Source organism: Hippocampus comes, unplaced genomic scaffold (genome assembly GCF_001891065.2).
Source record: "Hippocampus comes isolate QL1 unplaced genomic scaffold, H_comes_QL1_v1.1 scaffold122, whole genome shotgun sequence".
Taxonomy (NCBI): Eukaryota; Metazoa; Chordata; class Actinopteri; order Syngnathiformes; family Syngnathidae; genus Hippocampus; species Hippocampus comes.
In genome coordinates this window covers 56,964-78,773 of record NW_017842059.1, presented here as the reverse complement: position 1 = coordinate 78,773, position 21,810 = coordinate 56,964, and the positions used below count along the sequence as shown (strand labels likewise).

The 21,810-nt window shown below is 41.9% G+C and overlaps 1 protein-coding gene across 1 annotated transcript; it reads right to left on the bottom strand.

Moving 5' to 3' along the window:
• caln1 (calneuron 1) lies at positions 1-19,734 on the bottom strand. Its single transcript, XM_019861181.1, has 6 exons — positions 17,522-19,734; positions 10,043-10,164; positions 7,082-7,225; positions 6,004-6,116; positions 1,701-1,857; positions 1-824 (listed from the first exon to the last, which is right to left on the bottom strand). Exons 2-6 carry the CDS (start codon positions 10,155-10,157, stop codon positions 697-699), a joined length of 657 nt encoding a protein of 218 aa, XP_019716740.1. The 5' UTR covers positions 10,158-10,164; positions 17,522-19,734; the 3' UTR covers positions 1-696.
• Between the last annotated feature and the right edge of the window lie 2,076 nt (positions 19,735-21,810).

Genomic DNA, 21,810 nt, shown 5'->3' with positions numbered 1-21,810 from the left:
GGGGAAAGGACAGAGAAGAAGGAGGAGGACGAAGGAGGATGCGGGAGAAAGATGAAAAAGGATGAGAGGAAGAGAAACAAGGAGGAGGCAGGAGGAAAAGAAATGATGAGAGGAGAAAGAGGGAGAGGGATGAAAAAGAAGAAGGTGAAGGGACAACAGTGGAGGAGGAGGCCAAGGTCAGGAGGAGGACAATGGAAGAATACAAGAACCCAGGACGTTTAGGTGTTCGGTGTCTTTGACTTAAAGGAATCCTTGTTTGATTCCCCACTCGGAGGATCTTAAGTCCAAACTGACAGATGATATTTCAAAAAAAAAAAAAGAAATCCCAGCATTCCGTGCGGCAGCCAGAACGTGTGTTCGCCATACTTGTGTGAGGTTTCCAGGTTGGACGCGTTCTCTCCCTCCACACGCATCTTGATGCTGTCCACTTGGACCTTCCGGCCACGTTCTGCGGCTCCGGAATCAAGCGGTCCTTCCCGAACATGGGGTTCGTCTGCACAAACAAAATTTCAAGCGCTCCTTCCTGCCGCCGGCGCCGAGTTATTGCATCATCAGAAGAGGACAGAGGAGGATTGTGGGTAACGGCAGCCCTTGAGAGTCCCTGCTGTCGGAGTAAAGGGGTGGAGCGCGAGCAAAAAAACGGAATATGTGTGTGGGAGAGTGTGTGTGTGTGTGTGTATGTCACAGTGGGCCTGGCTACTCCATGCCGTTCCTCAGCATCTGATTGGCTGCGATCAGCATAACGCTGATGATGAACGCCATGGCGAAGGCGCAGATCAGGCTCTTCCTCACACACGTCTGACGGTTCTTCTTGGACGGGTGCACTAAGGGAGAAAGACATGAGAACAAGAGTCAAGCCACCGTACTGGCGTTTACGGGGCGTCCTTGAATGGATCGGTGCAGTCGCAACAACCTAAAACCATTTCACAGTTCACCAGTGTTCATATTTATCCATCCAGCCGTCAGTGGGGGCGAGTCAATAAAGGGTGCTAGGGCATCGACCCACCAGGGTGGTGGTCATCACCTTACTTTTCTTGAAGACAGAAAATTGAATTAAAAATACTGACAATAAAAAAAAAAAAAAAAAAAAAAATCATGTCATGATGCACTTTCGGTCTGAGGTGCAGAAATGTTTACCCATTGACAGTTGTTAAAAGCCTGACATGTGCAGCACCTTCTCAGCAATGCAAATAGAAAGGAGAGGTGCGACATTCTAACTAGATAGCTAGCTTGCTGGAATGTCAACAAGCTAGCTAGCCATTTTACTTTATCTACCTACCTACCTACCTACCTACCTTCCCACCTATCCACTGACCATCCGCCTATCTAATTGTCTTGTCATCCTCCTCCCAACCACACCTTCCTCTTCTCCTCAGGATTATTTTCTCATTGCCGTCTTCTCCCATCCATCTGCTCATCCTCCTCATATCCTCATCCTCACCTCCTCATCCTCTATTCATCTCCTTCTCACCCTCACCTCCTCCCACAGAGTTGACAGCATCTTCAAATCAATAAATCAGGAGGTGACAGGAGAGTTGATGAGAAAATGTCAAATACTTTCTGACAGCCCCACATACCACATACGCTTACAGTATACACACACACACACACACACACACACACACACACACACACACACACACACACACACACACACACACACCTTTACAGTGTACACACACGGAGGTATTCACGAGTACCTCCTTCAAATTCGGTCTGACAGTTTCCTGCATTCTCCTTGAGGCTCTCTTCCTCGTTGATGATGATGTTCTCAATGTCCTTCATGGTCAGGTGGTCTCGGAAGGCGTAGAAGAGGACGTGCTTCAGCTCCTCCAGCGTGATCCTCTGCATATCGAACTGCACACACACACACACACACAGACACACAAAATTGTGGCACACCACGGTATTACATTGAAGGCGGAACTGTGGAAAAAAAACCCTAAGAAAAATGATTGTTTCAAAATCTGTGATATTGAGTGGGGTTCACTATTTTTTACAGGTAAACACAATGAGATCACATCAGGCTCGGGTGCAGATTAAATTGTGTCCTCCTAATGGACTCAATGACAGGTGTCAGGAGGACAAAGAAAATATATGCTGACTACACCTAAACAGAGTGACGCATGTCTGGCACCATCCAAGCCAAACCTGCATGTCACCTGTCCTTGGGGGAGGTCAGTGGCCCGATTGCTGCTGCCTGAAGCTGGTTGCCTCCGGTGATGGGGAGGTGGCAGACAAGCAAAGTATGAAAAATGTATTTTCCTGCGCTAGCCAGCATTCACTTTCCTCTAGCGCCCAGTGACCTTTAGGAGACAACATGTCCACGGTTATGACAATGAAGGGGGGTGGGGTGGGCTGACGTATAACTCAATCAAATTATGCACCACAATCAAAAGCATCCAATCAGGAAATGACCAGAATATATAAAATAATTCCATCCTGCTTCTGGCTAAACAAGTGCGACAAGAAACGACTTTAAAATCTACCAAAGCCCCAAACGGCACTCCAATTCAATCGAAAAAAATGTAACACAATTTGAGTGATTTCAGAAGAAGTGTAACAATGGCTTGTTTGTTGTGTAACAAAGACATTTAACAGTGGAACACAACCGAGACAGAGACTGCAACACACGTGGAGTTCAAAAAGTGTAACACACAAGAAAGATACCTAACACAGGCATGTGTAACTAACTCAAAGAGGTGTAATAAAGACATGCAAGACAAAGATGTGTGGCTCAAAAAAGGAACACATGCAGCACATGAAACATAACAGCATATAACACAAAAACAACAGTAATAAAGACACGTAGCAAAAAGTGTCACACAGACCTATATCGAACAAAAGAATTGGAACATGATATGTAACAGATGTGTAGCTCCAATAAAGTGTCACACAGACATGGGTAATGCAAAGAATGTCACAGACGATGTAATGCGGCAAAAGCACGTGACAGAGAAATTTGTAACACAGAGTAACATAGACCTGTGCAATAGAAAAAGTGTAACACAAAAACGGTAACACAGACATGCAATACAAACAACTGTAACAGACATGTAACACAAAAATGAAACACAATGTGTCACTCGTTCATGAAACTCAGATATGTACAATCCTAGGAAGTAAAACGTGTTAAAACTGTGTAGCACAAAGAACTGTTCAACAGACCTCATAATAGGTGTTTCACAGACCAGACGTGAAACAGAACAGAGATGTTACACATTTAGAAAATGCAACACAAATGCTGTAAATCAAAGATATGTAACGTGTTAAAATTATAGAACAGCGAAATATGACCAAGAACTGTAACACAGACCTAACAATATGAATACGTGTTACACAGAGCAGATGTGAAACAGACCAGACATATGTAACATGTACATGCAACAAAAACCGTGTAACACAAACAGATGTTAAAGTAACACTAATGTGTAGCATATCCATTCATTAATTTTCTGGACATGCTTATCCTAAAAACTGTGCGACAGACGTGCTAATCACCCGGACACTGTACGAGCGCTAATGTAACACTAACACATTTAATATGCACCGGCACAAACCCTAAGAGTGGAACACAGTCATGTGTAACAAACACTTGTAATAGAAAGACAAAAGTGGCCGCTTACTTCAAAATCATGTGTGGTGTTTTCATTCTTTTTTTAAATGTGTTTTGCCACGAAGAGCACACGTGTGTGTGAGAGAGGTGGGGGAGGGCGGGGGGGGGGGGACTGAGGCCATGAGATTGAGAGTCCTCTGTGTCTCTTGGCGTCGTTTAGCAGCTCAAAGGTGAAGACCAAAGTCATCAATAGCCAATTAGTGTCAGCGTGATTCATTATTAGCGTTATTAAGCCCAGGGGCTTCGTCGCTCGTGAACCGACTGCGCCGCACATTCAGCCACGCTCGATAAACGGTGCTGCAAACAAACAAGCAAATCTTCTGCCTCACATTTCGTTGTCATTGGCCGAGATAACACAAAACATTTATACTTAGTGACAAAAAAAAAAAAAAGGCCTGCAGTTGAACATGAAAAAATGGATTGGAACGTTGCACCACTTTCACACTTCAGCTCAAAATAAATTCATCTGCTCATGTAAACATGTGCCTGAAGACATGTAAGCACACACACATTTCATCTTTCCGCAAGGTTATTTTCAGTGAAGTGTAGCATCACCAGTTGGCTTAACTGAATTGGTAATTATTTTTCACATTCTCCCAAGTGGAACATTTTTCATGATGTCACATTTTCCATGACATCATTCCCAAATCTAGACATTTAACTCCTTCCACATTTCTCAACCAAATTAAAGCCATTCCAACATGCTCATCTCATTCAGGAGAAACACAGAACTATTTATCACATGATGAAGATGACCACATTTTCACAATAAAATTCACTATTCATGAGACATTTAACATATCTACATTTTCCGAACTATATTTCAACAATTCAAAAAAAAAAAAAACGCACGCACGTGCACGCGCACACACACACACACACACACACGCACACACGCACACACACGCACACACACACACACACACACACACACACACACGATCAGGGGTGCCAGGCGGTCTCCAGTTGTCCATGTACAGCCGACTAGATCATCCGCAAGGGGAGATCTTGCAGTCTACCTGCCAATGTCATACACGGACTCTAGACAGTCAGTTTCTTTCTCTGTAATGTCAAGCAGGGTGTACTCGGACATACTGGGCTCGGGCAGGTCTGATTTTTACGCAAATGAGGGATGCTAGAAGAATCCAGGAAAAGACTACAGTACTTCCATGCCACAACGGCGCACAAAGATGCAAACTCTCCATTATGCCCAATTCTACCAGTGCAAAGTCAAACAAAATAAAAAGTGTAACAAAACCATGCGTAACACAACCACATTTAACAGACTTGAAAAACAAGTTAAATATGTTGCTAATGAAGTATCTGGTGAACATAGACTAAAAAAAATCAGAAACAATGCAGGTACTGTATGCTTTTGACGGAAGCGAAGACGTCATCAATATAAAACACAAAAAAAAAACCCCAATACAATAGAATAAATCATTGGCGGTGGCACAGAGGACGTCCACTTAACAGTGCAGAGATCGTGAGTTCGAATCTGGCCCTGGCCTTCCTGTGTGGAGTTTGCATGTTCTCCCCGTGCCTCGAGGGGTTTTCTCCAGGTATTCCAATTTCGTCCCACGTCCCAAAAACATGCATGGTAGGTTGATTAGAACACTCAAAATTGTCCCGAATTATGATTGTGAGTGCAAATGGTTGTTGTTTGTTAATGTGTGCCCTGCGATTGGCTGTCAGTCAGTTCAGGGTGTCCCCGCCTACTGCCTGAAGACAGCTGGGATAGGCTCCAACACGCACATGACCATCGTGAGGAGTAGCAGCTTGGATAATGGATGGATGGAAAATCATAGGCTCAATGTCACTATGAATATATGTGATTCATTTGCATCAATTCATTGTGCTGTGTTGCGTGTGACACCTCATTTGCATATGGATGAATTAGATCATCACAGTGTGCCACACTGAGCTTGAATTCAAAAAAAGTCATCACATGAGGGCAGGAAAACAAAGTGCTTCTGATGGCGGGTCAACCGACAGAGACGATGATTAGCGCAATAAATGCATCCGGGGGTGAAGTATTGACCATGATCCCTTTCACAAACATGTAACACAAGAGCATTAATGCGGTTTCAGTGTTTCGGACATGCCATTAACATAAAAATGTTTTAAAATGACAAAATTAGAAATACACTGTACATGTTTTACACAGGATAGCAATGAAGTGGAACACAATAGTGTGACACAAAAAATGTCAAACAACAAAGCGTCACACTAATGGTGTAACACAAAAAAATGTGTCACAGAGAGTTACGTCACACTGACATGTAACACAAATAGATGTAAAGTAAACGTGTAACACTAGAAGAGTAATACAGACATGATTAACAGATGCACGAGACACAAGTGTGCTGTTGGTGCAGTTACAATACCTGCCAGAAGATGGTGTCGATGGTGCTTCCCAGGAAACCTTCTCTGGTTTCAGAAGAGAGAAGTTTTGGTCCCAGGATGGTCATGAACTCCTCAAAGTCCACCTGGCCGTCGCCTTCACAATAAAAGACAAATTAACATCTCTAGATATACTTGGTCACGTGGCAGATGGTGCTTCATCCTTTCAAAATAAAAGCCACCGTACAACAAGGTCATGTTGTGGATGGTGCTTCCCCCTTTCAAAATAAAGTGACTCCAGCATATGAAGGCTGGTTCTTAATTCTTCAAAATAAAATCTAACGCGCTACAAGGTCACACGATGGCTGATTCTTCATCCGCTCAAAATACAACACAATACAATAAAATAAAAGTTACCACTCCACAACTTCATGTGTTGACAGATTCTTTATTGTTTCAAAGTGATAGCGGTGGCTTCGTGACCTGACTACAAGGGTCAAAGCCGGAAGTCCATCAACAACGAAACATGCAGGCTGGTTCTTCATCCTTCCAGAATAAAAGCTAACATATCCAAACATGCATAGATACATACAGAACAAGCCACATCACAGCTAATTCTTCATTCCTTCAAAATAAAAGCTAACAGACCATAAATTCACATGGCACCAGGTTCTTCATCCTTTCAAAATAAAAGATTCCGCACTACAAGGTCACACACCAGCTGATTCTTAATCCTTTCAAATTAAAGCTACCTCACTACAATGTTATGTAGAGGCTGATTCTTCATCCTTTCAAAATAAAAATCACCACGCCATAAGAAGAGTAGTGGATAGCTCTTCATCAATCAATTTTTTTTCAAAATAAAAGTTTTAGAAATAAAAACTCACATGTCGCTGCTAGCTCCATAGCTCCATTTCTCTGTTGCATCATCAAGCGAATGCTTTGCGTCAGGAGTGACAACTAATGATGAATTATTAAGCAGGCATGCAAAATGTGTGTGCGTGTGTTCGTGAATGTTCGTGTGTTTGTGTGTGGGTGTGTGTGGGTGTGTGTGTGTGTGTGTGTGTGTGTGTGTGTGTGTGTGTGTGTGTGTGTGTGTGTGTGCGCGTAAGCCTCTCTCACCATCCATGTCGAGCCGCTGCATAATGATGGCGAGCTCCACCTCGCTGGGCATGTATCCCAGCGAGCGCATGGCCATTCCCAGCTCCTGCTTTGAGATGAAACCGTTCCCATCACGATCCAGAACCTTGAAGGCCTCCCGGATCTCTGCCACATAAAAAGGAAGTGCACCGAGTCAACTTAACGATGTTTGATGTGCATGACCAATGTTATTAACTGATTGTTTGTTTGTTTTTTACTAGATTTTTACAGTATACAGGCAAGTTGTAACTTAGAAGTGTGCACGTTGAGTGCACTCCCACAAAATTAAAAGCATGAAGAAGAGGCAGAGAAGATTCCCAACTCAGCCCACAGGTGTGACGAATGGTGAACTGTGTGGTTTGATTGAACATATTGGTGTTTAACTATGCCATGTCAAGTTCTCTTTAGTCATATGTGATGCTGCATCATGTGCGATGACGAAGCAAGTGATCGAACGTTAAAATCACCGTGGCATCAATGCTAATTTTTGTTCGTCCATCAAGGGTGTTTTGCATTACATTTTCAGCAAGCTAGTAAACTTCAATTCTCAGCAAACTTCAAGCGACAAATAAACAGCTTGAAGCAGGCATGCTTACGCATCTTATTTGCTGAACTGTGTAAGAAAGAGTCTTCTTTTCATTTTCCCCAAAGTGATACTGTACGAAAGTCTCCCATTTCTTGACAGCGAAAAAAAACAAAACTCAATTGGGACTTGCCCGACCATTGTAAAAACCCATTAAAAGAAACATCTGCAATACAGCAACGGTGCAAAGGAGGAACAGCAATATCGCGGGGGAGCACTGTTTTATATATAGAAGATGAACTTATGAATACGTTGCAGATATTGTCCATGCTTATGAATATGAATGAAATATGGACTTATTAATTCAGCGCTGATGCTTTCCAGCATATGAACACTTTTGACACAACCTCTCACTCTCGCCCTCTCTGCACAAGCAATTTTCCAGGTGGTGCCTTAATGTGACACCATTGGATTCCCATTATGTGAGCGCATGTGTGTGTGTGCACGTGGGCGCGCGCGTGGCGCAGAATAATCCATCGGGTGCTCGAGCCTCTGAGCAATCACGGTGCTAAACAAAATCCACAACAACATCAGCCTGTATAATAAAAGTCAACGCCGTGCATGTCCGTAGAGTGCTGTTAGCAATTAGCAGCTCTTGCCATTATTAACTATTAAGCAAATAAAAAGTCAATGTCCCAAAACTGGGATTTATCACCAAAATGGCCGTGGGAGCACAGGGAGGCTGATGGCCTTCAAACGACCTTCACATCGACTTACTGGCTACAACCTGCAAAAGCAAACCAATGCAATTATCGATCTTAGTGAGACAATATATGTTATGTCTATTCTTTGTATACGTACACTGATGCTCTATATCAGTGGTTCTTAACCTGGGTTCGATCGAACCCCAGGGATTTGGTGAATAAGTCTCAGGGGCCCGACAGAGCCTCTACCATGGAGGATAAGACACACCCGACTCAACGTGTCAATTAGTTATGACACGCCCGCTTGGGCATCACTGGTTGGTTCATTTTATGCGTGATTAAAAAAAACGTATACTTTACACTTATACTAATTGTGTTTACTTCTTTCTGTTTTTAATAAATGCGTTTTTTATGTCTTGAATTTGTTAAAAAAAAAATCACATTTGTTTTTTTCAGTAATGAAGGGTTCGGTGAATGGGCACATGGACTGGTTGGGTTCGGTACCAAGGTTAAGAACCACTGCTCTATATGCTATAAATGTATGTACATGTTCATTCGATTATGTGTGTTCATAATGTTAGTGCATTATGCTGTATGTGTTTTATACTTAAGAGGTTATTTATAGAATTGTGCAGTATGTTATAGTATGGAGGGTGTTTATGGAAGGTACCCTTTGTACAGCCAGACATTTTTCAGCACGGTGGCCAGGGTAATGTGACAACTCACTGAGAGGTTAAAAAAAAAAAAAAAAAAGACATGAGCACACATAAACGTGCAAACATGTGCACTTCCATGAGTGAGGGTGCACACCGCCTTGCCTAGCTCGCAAACATGGCCCAGATGTCAAAACATCCACAGTCACGGTTTCATGAACCAATACTACCAAACTCATTGTACAAGCAGGAACAAACCTTAGGAAAAAAGACTCATGACGCAATATCTTGACATGCCACACATGTGAGGTGGCCGGATTATCTCGGCAAAGGAAAGGTGCTCACTGAGACAAATTTAGGCAGATTCGGGCAAGAATATTTGAGAGTAATGGGCCTTTTGTAGATGTGTGAGTTTACAGTAGATCATGAGAAATGGGAGTCAAAGTGTTGCCTTTGGATTTGGTTGTTTTTTTTTTTTTTTTATATGTAACGTATGTTCATTGTGGTGTGTATGTTATATACTACGTTGCATGGTGTGCAGCGCTGCTGCAGCAGTCAGAGTGTGTGTTTGTGTGTGTGTGTGCGTGCGTGTGTGTGTGTGTGCGTGTTGATTAGTATGCAGCCCATATTTTTCTGCTCTGACTTTGATGTGTTTAGTTGCACTGCTCGCCGGCTTCTTCTCGAAAAAGTGGGAAAGCTGTGCCGCATATGCACGCACACACGCAGACACACACACACGCAGACACACACACACGCACACACACACACACACACACACACACACACACACACACACACACACACACACAAAGAGACACTCCACTTTTGGATTATTATAACAAGCTTGATAGAAAATAACACAAAACATCTTCAGGCTAACTTGAAACTCCTGACTGAAAAGATGAACGATACGCTTTTGAGGAGAGCTTGTGCTTGTGCTTGGGGTTCATAATGAGATAAAATAGAAAATGTTTCTTATTGCGCTTGTGTGGTACTGTTTTGAAATGGTGCAGCTCACATCAAAGAGAAATATGAAATGGAAATATGATGAGATGTGACTCACCATGGAGTTCCTCCACAGAGATACTGGCCAACACGTCGCTGTCGGTGTCCGAGAGCGAGCGGCTCAGGTAGTTGCCTTTGTACAGCAGGCCTGCCGTCACATGATGGAACGGCATCTTCTCCCTGGCAACACACAACAACGCTATCAGATCAAGTCTTTTGGTGAAGCAGCATGTAACTCCTTGCCCAAAGTTGTTGTACCCTTAAATGTCTGCTTCCAATCAAAATGACATGCTTCCTGTTGTCTTTTGAGCCATGGCTTTTTTGTGGGTCTATTTATGATAAACATGACAACCAATTTTCACGCTGGTGAATCAGATTGGCTTCAGGAGCTGACTGTTCAAAACATTCATAATCTAATTTTGTGTTTCATTGCAAGTCACCACACTTAGCTGCCATGCTCTGGCCACACGCAATGAGCGAAAACGAAAAAAAAAATCACTATTTGCCGTCATATACCTATGTAGCATACATGATTCACATTTGGTAGCAATTAGACACAAGCCCGACGAGTAGTCTGTCTTTGAAGGACATCAGGAAAATGACCTTAAAATGGCCACTTCAAATCAAAATGGCAGCCTTCCTTTGTTTTTTTCAGTCATTGCTTCTTGAGGCTTTTTTGTAGGTCTACTCAGGATAAGCATGTCAACCATATTTCATACGTTTCGAACTCAAACGAGCGTCAGGGTATGATTTTCTTTTTTGTTTGATTTTCTTTTTCTTTTTTTTTTTTGTTTAATCCCTTCAGGTGCTAAAAAGGCTACTGTAAACCAAAATGGGAGACTTTCTGTGTGTTTTCAAACATGGCTTCTTGAGACTTTTTTGTGGGTCTCTTTATGATAGACATCCATCCATCCATTCTCTGAGCCGTCAAATAAATTCAATGTTTCTATGACAAACAATTCAGACCGAAACTTCCTCTGTCTTTTCAAGCATGGTCTCTTGATCATTTTTTTTCCACTTATGATAGACATGTTGACCAAATTTCACGTTGCTAAATCAAACTGGCTTCAGAGGCTAAATTCTTTGAAATGAATTCAGTTGGGTGCGAATGAGCTAAACACGGCCACCATGAACCATCTGTTTCTTTTTGGGCATGATTTTTTTTGTGGGTCTGCTCATTGTAGACATGTCGAACAAATGTTATTTTGCTGTCAAATTGGGTTTGTGGGTTGAATTTTCAAAGAAATTCTTCACAATAAATTGGACGTAACAAAGGTACGAGCATGTTCCAGAGGGGGTACGGGCGTCGACTGGTTAGCATGTCGGCTTCACAGTGAAGAGGTGCAGGGTTCGATTCTGACTCTGGCCTTCCTGTGTGAAGTTTGCATGTTCTCCACGTGCCTGCGTGGGTTTCCTCCCACATTCCAAAAACATGCATGGCGTTTTAATGGAACACTAAATTGTCCTGCGGTGTGAGTGTGAGCGCGGATGGTTGTTCGTCGACGCGTGACCCGCGATTGCGAGCAATCAGTTCAGGGTGTACCCCGCCTACTGCCTGATGACAGCTGGGATAGGCTCCAACATGCCCGCGACCATTTTGAGGATAAGCAGGCTATAAAATGGATGGATGGATGTTCTATGGGAGCAGGTTCTGAAATTAAAATGTTGCCAAGTGTTGCCCTAGTCATCTTGAACTTGACTTTTTAGTGTTGTGAAATTTGCTCCGTGAAGTGAAATGTTCACAGAGGTGATGAATAGCCTCCTAGGGCTGCCTCTTGGGGATTGTTTGCCAGCTAAAGCTTCCATAAAGAGGGTCGTAAACAACAATAAAACAAGCATAACTCATCTGCTAAATGGAAAAGTCACACAGCGGGACACTCTACTAGACTACTGAGTGTGCGTGTGTGTGTGTGTGTGTGTGTGTGTGTGTGTGTGTGTGTGTGTGTGTGTGTGTTGCATAGACTCGCGGAGGTCTTGAGGAAGGTAGTCTCCTGATGCAGTGGCTCTAAAATTCTAACTTCTTTTGTATGACAGTTACTGTTGTTTCTTCACCACCCCCCCAAAAAAAATCAAAAACAATACGTCTGTATTTTTAGTCCATTATAATTTAAAAAAAAACATTCTGTTTAACTGTAGCTTTTTAAAATGGAAAAACATTTATTTCCAAATGTTAAAAAAAGATTATATTGTATTTTGATTCAAAATTTTTCCTTTCAAATGTATGACTTTATTTCTGTAAAAATAGTAAAAAAAAACATGATTCCATAAAATTACACATGCTGCTTTAATTTAGAAAATATAACTCAAAGCTTACATTTTACAAAAAAAATCCTAATATTTTGACTTTTTCTTTTGAAAAAAAGGTTGAATACTTGCAAGATTATGAATTTTCAAGACATAAAACCTCATTCATTTATTTGTTCTCAATTGATGACTTTTTGTCCTCAAAAGTATATTACTTTATTCTTTTACAATTACAACTTTTTATAGAAAAGAATTTGACTTTAATGTATGATTAATTAAAAAAAAATCACATTAAAATTGTGAGCAAACTGTTGGAGTAAGATTAATATGACTAATATTGTATGACTACACCTTTTTTCCTTGAAAAAATGTTACTCACAATATTACATTTTTTTTCCTCTAAAAAAACAAAAAACGTCCGTATACTAGTAAGATTTTTCGTTTTCAAGAAATCCGACTTTATTCTCATTAGACTTCCAGTCCTGGATGAGACAGTCTCATCGCCTTGGCAACAGATGACGAGATGAGACAATATACACACAGATACAGTCATACCTCGGTTTTCGACCATAATCCGTTCCAGAACGCTGTTCGAAAACCGATTTGTGCGAAAACCGAAACCACGCTCTTTTTAAAAAAAAAAAAAAGTCAATTGAACACGTCTGCTCACAATGGAACGCTACACGAGGAAGCATCACTTCCTCGTCTGCCCGAGGAAACGTCACTTCCCTCGTGTAAGGAAGGCGAAAGGAGTCAAGTGGCGCATTAAAGTGCGGTCAGTTTGGTCGAGAACCGATTTTCGGTCGTAATCTGAGGCATAAAAAATTTGAAATTTTTAGTCGAAAACCGATTTGGTCGAGAACAGAGACGCTCGAAAACTGAGGTTTGACTGTACAATGTTATCTTCTAAAAGACTGATTGTGATCTCTCATCTTATCTCGCATATTCATATATTGCACATTAAAATCAAAAACAATACGTCTGTATTTTTAGTCCATTATAATTTAAAAAAAAACATTCTGTTTAACTGTAGCTTTTTAAAATGGAAAAACATTTATTTCCAAATGTTAAAAAAAGATTATATTGTATTTTGATTCAAAATTTTTCCTTTCAAATGTATGACTTTATTTCTGTAAAAATAGTAAAAAAAAACATGATTCCATAAAATTACACATGCTGCTTTAATTTAGAAAATATAACTCAAAGCTTACATTTTACAAAATAAATCCTAATATTTTGACTTTTTCTTTTGAAAAAAAGGTTGAATACTTGCAAGATTATGAATTTTCAAGACATAAAACCTCATTCATTTATTTGTTCTCAATTGATGACTTTTTGTCCTCAAAAGTATATTACTTTATTCTGTGTGTGTGTGTGGGTGGGTGTGTTAACTATATTTATATTTACTTGTATGTACACTAAGACAGCCTGAAAGTGTTTCAATGTGCGACATAAAAGTCCTTAAATATGACATAGTTTAGTGCCCCCCCCCCCAAGCCTCAGCGCCGCGAACATCCCATAATAGTAAATCACCTTAACAATTCACTGGCTGCGACACGCGCGCACACACACACGCACAAAATAACGGTACTTGCCACGGGATGGAGCTCCACTCAGGTGTTGGCGACGAGTCCATTGTTTGTGTATAGGTGCCCTGACGTTGACTGGTGACCAATCCATTGTCTGCCTTCACATGTTCTGGCATGAACTGACGACCAGTCACTTTGTTGTATATGTCTTGACTTTAATGGGCGACCAGTCCATCGTTTGTCTTTATGCACAATGATGTTGAGTGGCGACCAGTCAAATGTTCTACCTATCTGTTGACATTGGCTCTGCAACAAGCCTGTTGTTTGTCTGCATCCGCTGTGACATTGACATTGTTTGTCTTTATGTGTTCTGACATTGACTGGTGACCATCCCTTTTTTTTTTTTTAAATTTAAATCGACAGGTGCCACGACATTTACCAGTGTCACATCCATTGTCTGTCCATATACGGACTGACATTAACTGGTTGATGAGTTCATTTTCTCATTACGTGTGACCTGACTTGACATTCATTGCCGACCAGTCCAGTTTTTGTCTCGACACATACAGCATGGGCAAAAAGTCAATGTCAGGACCCACCCTGAAATTGACCGGGGACCAGTCCAGGATAGATCCCGACTCCTGGCCAAAGTCAGCTCTGGTTGACTCCAGTGAACCCACTCCTCTAACCGGGACAAATGCCACAGAAAATGAACGGATGGATGATATTCAACAGCAAACCGATGACAACACTGCAGCAAAAGCGGTTTCGCTTTCAATCATTCAGAGCCACCAGCGACCTGTTTCAAATGGACCGTAACAATCCAGCGTGGGGTTCTTACCCACAAAGCCCGCCGTGTAAATCATCAGGAGGCTGTGCAAGAATGTGGCTTGAAGCCCCGCTGTCCCTCAGGTAGCCTGGCAGGTTGCCGTTCGCCTCGACCGCTGCCCCTCCTTCCTCCTCCATCACAAGTCCGGCTGGCAGCCCCGCAGCCTCACAACCCACGACGACGCGTGCGTGACAAGCATGGTTGCCGCTCACCTCCCGGCCGCCGCATGGCTTTGAATATTTGAGCGTGGAAGCAGCAGGTACCGAACGCCGCCTCCTCGTGCTGCTCTCTACCCTCTCCCGCCACCGCCTCCTCGTCATCAACCCTCCCTCCCTCCCTTTCATCCTCAAAGCGACCCCCACCGCCCTGCTGACATGACGCGAGAAGCACTCCCCGAGTCCCACTTAAACACTGAGAAACAATCAGACACACTCCACCGAGAGATGCCAACATTTCCAACAAAGAGCAGGTAAAGAGACGCAGGAGGGAAGCTCGAGACCCGTGAGAGAAGGTACACGTGAAACCTAGGAAATGCAAGCAGACATGAAAGAAGGTAAGGAGACATGAAAAAACAGAGATGAGGTCAAGAGACCTTTGAAACGAAGATGCGAAAAGACAAGAGAAGATAGAGAGGCACATGGTACAGGAAGAGACCTAGAAGAAGGTAGCGAGGCGCAGGACAAGCAGAGAGAAACTACAGATGCTTGAGAGAAGGTAGAGAGTCACAGAGATGCAGAGAAGGTTTGGAAATACAAGAAAGTAGAGAGATAAGAAATGGAAAGAAGGAAGAGAGTGAGCTGATTGAGAGACAAGAAAAGGGTACGGGGGATAGATTAGAAACAGACATACTGTTGACAGTGTTGAAAGAAAGAGAAGGTGAAGGGATGAGAGAAACTGATGTTTGAGAGAAGGTAGCAAATCCCATCGAGATGCAGAGAAAGTAGAAAGACGAATTAGAGAAAATAGAGTGAGACATGGCAAATGGAAAACAGGCACAGACAGACACAGTAGAAAGAACCGGAGACCAGAAGAAGAGACATGACAAACAGTGAAACAGCAAGGGAACACATTCAAAAGAGAGGGAAAGTGAAGAGAAGCTTGGAGGAGATGCAGGAGAGAAAGTAGGGACACATGGGAAATGGAAACAGGTAGAGAAGGACAGAGGGGCAAGGACGTGAGAAGGTAGGAAAAAAAAAAACAGAGCAGAGACATGAGATGTAGAGAAACATTCGAAAGACAGAGAGAAGGTGAGAGAAAGGAGACAAAACGGAGATATGTGGGAAACGGAAAACAGACAGACAGAATGAAACAGAGACCAAGAGAAGAGACATTTGAGACAGCGGACAAAGTCGAGAGACACATTCGAGGCTAGCAAGACATTACAGATTACGGAGGGGAGAAGATTGTGAGACACATGAGATATGGAGGAAAATGTCAAGTGTCATTAAAGAAGGTAGGTCGAAAAATGTCAAGGAAAGGAAAAAAGACTAAGTGGAGACAACAGGAGAGAGACTTTCGAAAGAGAGGAGGTAGTTCCACATGCGAACTAGAGAGAAGGTCGATGAGACGTCAAGCGGACATGCCAACACGGGACGCTGAAGTTCGATGTGCATCGAGACTGAGTCGTGACAGTCGGACGTGAAGTCAGCCAGCTCAGGGCGCTGGAATGTAGCGCCCCACCTTGGTCCGATCTCTTGCATATAAAAGGAGCTACGAGACATGTCACACTTTTATACGGGAATTCAATTTAAAAAAATAATACGAATTAAAAGCAAGAAGACTTTGTACTTCCAGCACTGGAAACACTGGTTCTCTGATTAATATTGCATGCGTGGAAAAGAATTAAACCAGAATAATTCATCAATGCATGGGTACAGCCATGTCAGGCGAAATCATCTTCAGCTGCAAACCAGAAGTGACGTTGCCTTGCCTGCTTATATTTAAATATTCTACGTCGACTGACAGATTTTGAGAGGGATGAATATAAATCATTCGATTCTGGGTACACCATGGCCTAAACGGTTAACATACTGCAGCCACAAGCGAAAACGTCGTGAACCGGAAAAGCGTCACATCAACGTCTTGATGTAAAAGAGATACACCAAAAAAATCAAATAAAATAATCCAGATCGGCTCAAAATGAAGATCAGGGGTCACCAACAACCTTCTTGAAACTGAGAGCTACCTCTTGGGGAATAATGAATGCAAAGGGCTGCCGGTACGATGCACATTTCTGAAATAACGTTTTAAAATGTGTTCAATTTAACCTTCATGTGTGAAGATATTGATCATATTCATGAATTGTCGCAACAATTAGGGAAGAAAAATCAATAGGCAACACTACTTTTTAATGAATCTCCGCCAGTGCCCAGAAAATCACAATATCCCATACCTGGTAAACTATTTTTACAACAGGCCGACAGAGAGTCAACGAGCAAAGATTTGCCCATCCCCAAACCGGAAATAATACGAACTCAGACAACATACAAATGAAATGACTTAACGATGCACAAGTCGCCCTAGATAGATAAACATATATTTAGAAAAATAAAATGATTATTTTTTTTCCCCCCCAGTAATGTGTTTACCACCGTCAATGGTGATGCCGTCGATTGACCAGCCACCACTGGCAGAGAGATGCAGTAAAAGGTCGAAGTGGAGAGAATGTAAAAGACAGAAGAGAGAAGGTAGTGGAGAGATAAACCAGACACGACGGGAAAAAAAAAAGTATCATGTCAAAAACATCAAGTGTGGCTCTGTGAAGACGGCACAGACAGACAGTTTGAAGCGACATCCTATGGTGCAACCCTCTTTTCAGAGGAGTAAGTACACAGACAGTGTGCCCCCCCTTTAACACTCCTCCCACCCCACACACATGCCACACGTGTCAATCATCCAACAGGTGTGATGAGATGACCCTTCAGTGCCAACTTACCAGTGTGTATGCGGCAATGTCCTCTGTTCTTTCGGTACGGCTGTGATCCGTTCCCTTCCACTTTCTTTTCTTCTTCTTGTCCTATTTCCTAAAATTCGCACCCGTCTGTTGCCTCCATGTCTCCAATGTGTCTCATAAAAACAAAAAGATGAATATTACATTTCCGTGACGACGTGTTGCGGGCTGCTCTCCCCCCATGCTCCTTTTCTTCCTCCTCCTCCTGCGGCGGGAAAAAGATGATGATGATGAAGATGATGGGGAGGAAGACGGATGAGAGAGCAAGAGGGAGCGCGTTCACGTGCACGAGCGCACTGGTTGGCTGCTTGCGGTGACATCATCGCCCTGTCGTTTTTTTTGTCTGTCAATGACACACTTTTTTGGTTGATATGCGGCGCATGTGTCCGGTATGGATTTACCGCCAACTGCGGTTTTGTGTGTGTGTGTGTGTGTGTGTGTGTGTGTGTGTGTGTCTTTTCTTTTTTCAGGCTCGTAAATGGGGAGTTGGGGACTTCAAAGACATTCGTGCTTGGTGGTAAATCAAACGGCAAAGGCAAAGTTTGAGTGTGTCCCAAATAGCAGAAATTAAGTGTAGGAAAATGACCAATTGTAGTCCTAGGTGGAATTAAAACAGCACTTACAAGAATTCAGGTAAAGAGAGAAAGAGAATGAGATATTGGACACAGGACACAAATTAAAGACAGAAGGTAGTGAGATGGAAAAAATGTAGCGAGACCAAGACAGAGAAGCTCGTGAAACACAGAGACGGAGAGAAGGTAGCGTAAAAAATTTGAGACAGAGAAGGTATAGCGACAAAGACGGTGAGAAGACAGCGAGCCACGTGAAGGATGGACAGAAGTCAGTGAGGAAAAAAATAGAAGGTAGCAAGACAAGCACAAGGGAAGCTAGTGTGACACATTTGAAGTGGAGAGAAAAATAAGCTCACGAGAATCACAGAAGGTAATGAGAAAAAATTTAATTGAGATGGAGAATGTAGCAAACCAAATTAAAGACAGAAAAGGTCGCGAGACAAAGAAGTTAGCAAGGACATTTCATGATGAAGACAAGCTGGCGAGATTCAGTCAAGATGGAAAGGGTCGAGGGAAAAATTAAAGACAGCAAGAACGTAGCGAGACAGAAACACAGAGAAGGTAGCGAGAAAAATTAGAGGCAGAGAATATATAGCTACAAAGAGCCAGACGCTTTGGATGGACAGAAGTTAGTGAGAAAAAAATCAAGACAAAGTAGCAAGACCAAGACGGGGGAAACTCGCGAGACACATTTGAGATGGAGAGAAGGTAGCAAAAAAAATTGACGACCGAGAGAAGGTACTGAGATAAAGAAGCTAGCAAGAAACACAGAAGGGAGAGAGAAAAATTAAAGATGGAGAAGCTAGCAATATGGATTTGATATTGAGAAGGTAGCAAAACAAATTAAAGACAGAGAGAAGGTAGCAACACAAAGAAGCTAGCAAGAAAAATTAAAGATGGATTCGCTAGCGAGACGCATTAGAGATGAGAGAAGGTAGAGAGAAAAATGAAAGACGTTATAGAGAAAAGGATAGAGATAAGCTAGTGAGCTACATTAGAGATGGAGTCAAGGTAGCAAGGAAATTAAAGACAGATGATCGCAAAACAAAGACGGAAAGAAGCTAGCGATACACAATGAAGATGGAGAGGGTAGCGAGGAAAAACTAAAAACAGAGAAGGTAGCGAGACAAAGACAGAGAAGGTGGCGAGAAATGAAAAGATGGAGAAAAGCTAGCGAGACTCTTGTGAAAGACCAGGTAGCGAGATACATTAGACAGAGATAAGGCAGTGAGAACATGTTAAGACAGAGAAGAGGTATAGAGACGAATAAAATAGACATGGCTGTGACAAAGTTGAAGAAGTGCTTTGAATGTGGTGTCATTTCCCATTTAACAATTTCTCTACTCATCTGCACTCCAAAAAAAAACAAAGAAAAAAAACAGAGACTCCTAAAATGGATGTGTGTAAGAGACATAAGGAAGCAGCATCTACTATTTCCCTTTATGCTAATGTGGCTCTAGTCTACATTTCGCCAGGAGCCAATTTAGCATAGCGTTGGCTAAAAGGTGTAAAGGGAAGATTCTGGCAGACCATATGACAGTCATCAATCATCGCACACTCATCTGTGAGTCATGGCACTACTGCCGTCCTTTAGCACTATGCTAAGCTAACGTGCTGCCATCAACATCTAAGAATCATTTAATCACTGACCTAATAATTATGACTAAAAACCTACTTGATAAGTTAGTCCTAGAAGCATAGCATAGCATAGCACCAACTCAAAACATACGAAATTTGACAAATGCAAATTTCTTCAAAAGCACCCCCTCGAAAGTCAGGGGGAAAACAAAAGAGCCGATGACGACCTGTTTCACCCATCGACACTAAATTGGTTGGACATGGCTATCATGGCAAGATGTAACAAAAAAAATCTCATATTGGTTGCCCATAGTGTTTTGAAGCAGCTAATTTCTGTGAATTCCTTCTAAGTGCCTCATGAAAAGTGAGGACATTTGACAATTTAATATTCTTGTATTTTTTTTAATGGAATATCAATTTAAAAAAAAGAGTGAATAAAGAGTGCTTTGTCATACCACTGTGAGGCTAAGAAGTTGGGGCGATCACAAAGATGACGAAGTGAGTTAGAGTGCTTCCTCCCAAATGTCAATCACACATCTTACTGTCAATCAAAGACCAAAGTTAGTCAGAAGAACACAGTACGTGCGACATAACATTTTGAAGCGGATGTACGGCTGCATGTAAGGGGGACCTATTTGTATTAAAAAAAAAAAAGACTCAGGCAATAAAAATGATTATGTAGCATAACAGGTTGCTATAATAAAGTCAGTCACATGCAATTTTTCAACATCCTGTGAATGACATTTAGAAAAGCCATAATTCTATTTTATTGTTTCAAGAAAACATTAACAAAATGTGAACTTACGTTGCAAACACACAAAAAAATCTCTGCGGCAAACAGATGACATAGAATGTAACCACATGCACATACGTGGCCATTATAAAAATAGAAAAACAAGCAAGAATAACCAAAATCATGTGCTTACTTTTCATACAGTAGCAGTTTTTCATGTCTCTATATCTCTAAGCTTGAAAAGTAAGGTAATTTATCAGTAACCTAATCTAATGAGTTCTTATAAAATACCCCAACGGTGAAAATCACGTCACCTGTCATATTATGTATAGACAATTCTTATTGAATTGTTACATATTTTAACAACACAATAAATTTTAAATCAGTGTCTCCAAAAAGTTTTAAATTGCTTAAAGATGCCACAAAAGGTGGCAAAGCACTACATGAATGGGTTTAGTGTGTGTTTTTGTGTATGTGAGTGGCAAACAGTATTCCCCTCCTGTAGGCGGAGGGTAGGGACCGAGCCCTGCCGTGAATGACAAAAATCACAAACTCAACGCGACAAACTCACAACCCAGCTAAAAAGATTTAGAATTGCCTGTGGATGCCACAAGATGGTGGCAAAGAACTAATTTGTCCAAATGAACCTCCTCAACTGACTTCAACATAGTTCGTAGGCACCAAGATGCTACAAGGTAGCAGCAAAAAGCACTGCTTTTGTCGAAACCAACCTCCAGAACTGACTTCAACATAACTCCTTGAATCTAAGATGCCACAAGATAGTAGCAAACAACAAAGCACTACTTTTGTCTAAATGAACCTCCCCAACTGAATTCAACATAGCACCTTGGCACCAAGATGCCACAAGATGGTACCAAACTGTGAGGCACAAGTTTGATCTAAATGAAGCTCCTCAACTCACTTCAACAAAGTTTCTTGACACCAAGATCGAACAAGATGGTGGCCAAAAACTAATTTTCTCGAAATGAATATCCTCATGTCAGGTCAACCTTTTTTTTTTCCACCAAATAATGGATGTTCTAGAAAAGGTAAATTTGTAAAACGTCAGAAAAGTGAAGTCAATCTGTATGTGGGATAAAAACAGATTTTTTTCCCCCATTTATGTTAAGAAGGGATTGGGTGGGGAAAAAGCTTGGAACATTTGCAAAATGTGAGGAAAAGTCATTTAGCACGCTGTAGTGAGTGAGATCTGGCCCGTGTGCCTGCGTTTTGACAACTCTGCTCTGTAACGGGGCCTCTAATTAAGCTGCAGAGAGGATCAATTTAATTTAATCAACCAGCGTGAGACACTCACCAGATTTAATTCTGTCAGTTCATTAAGCAAACTTATTTAAAAAAAGGGGGGAAGAGAGCCAGAGAGAGAGAGAGAG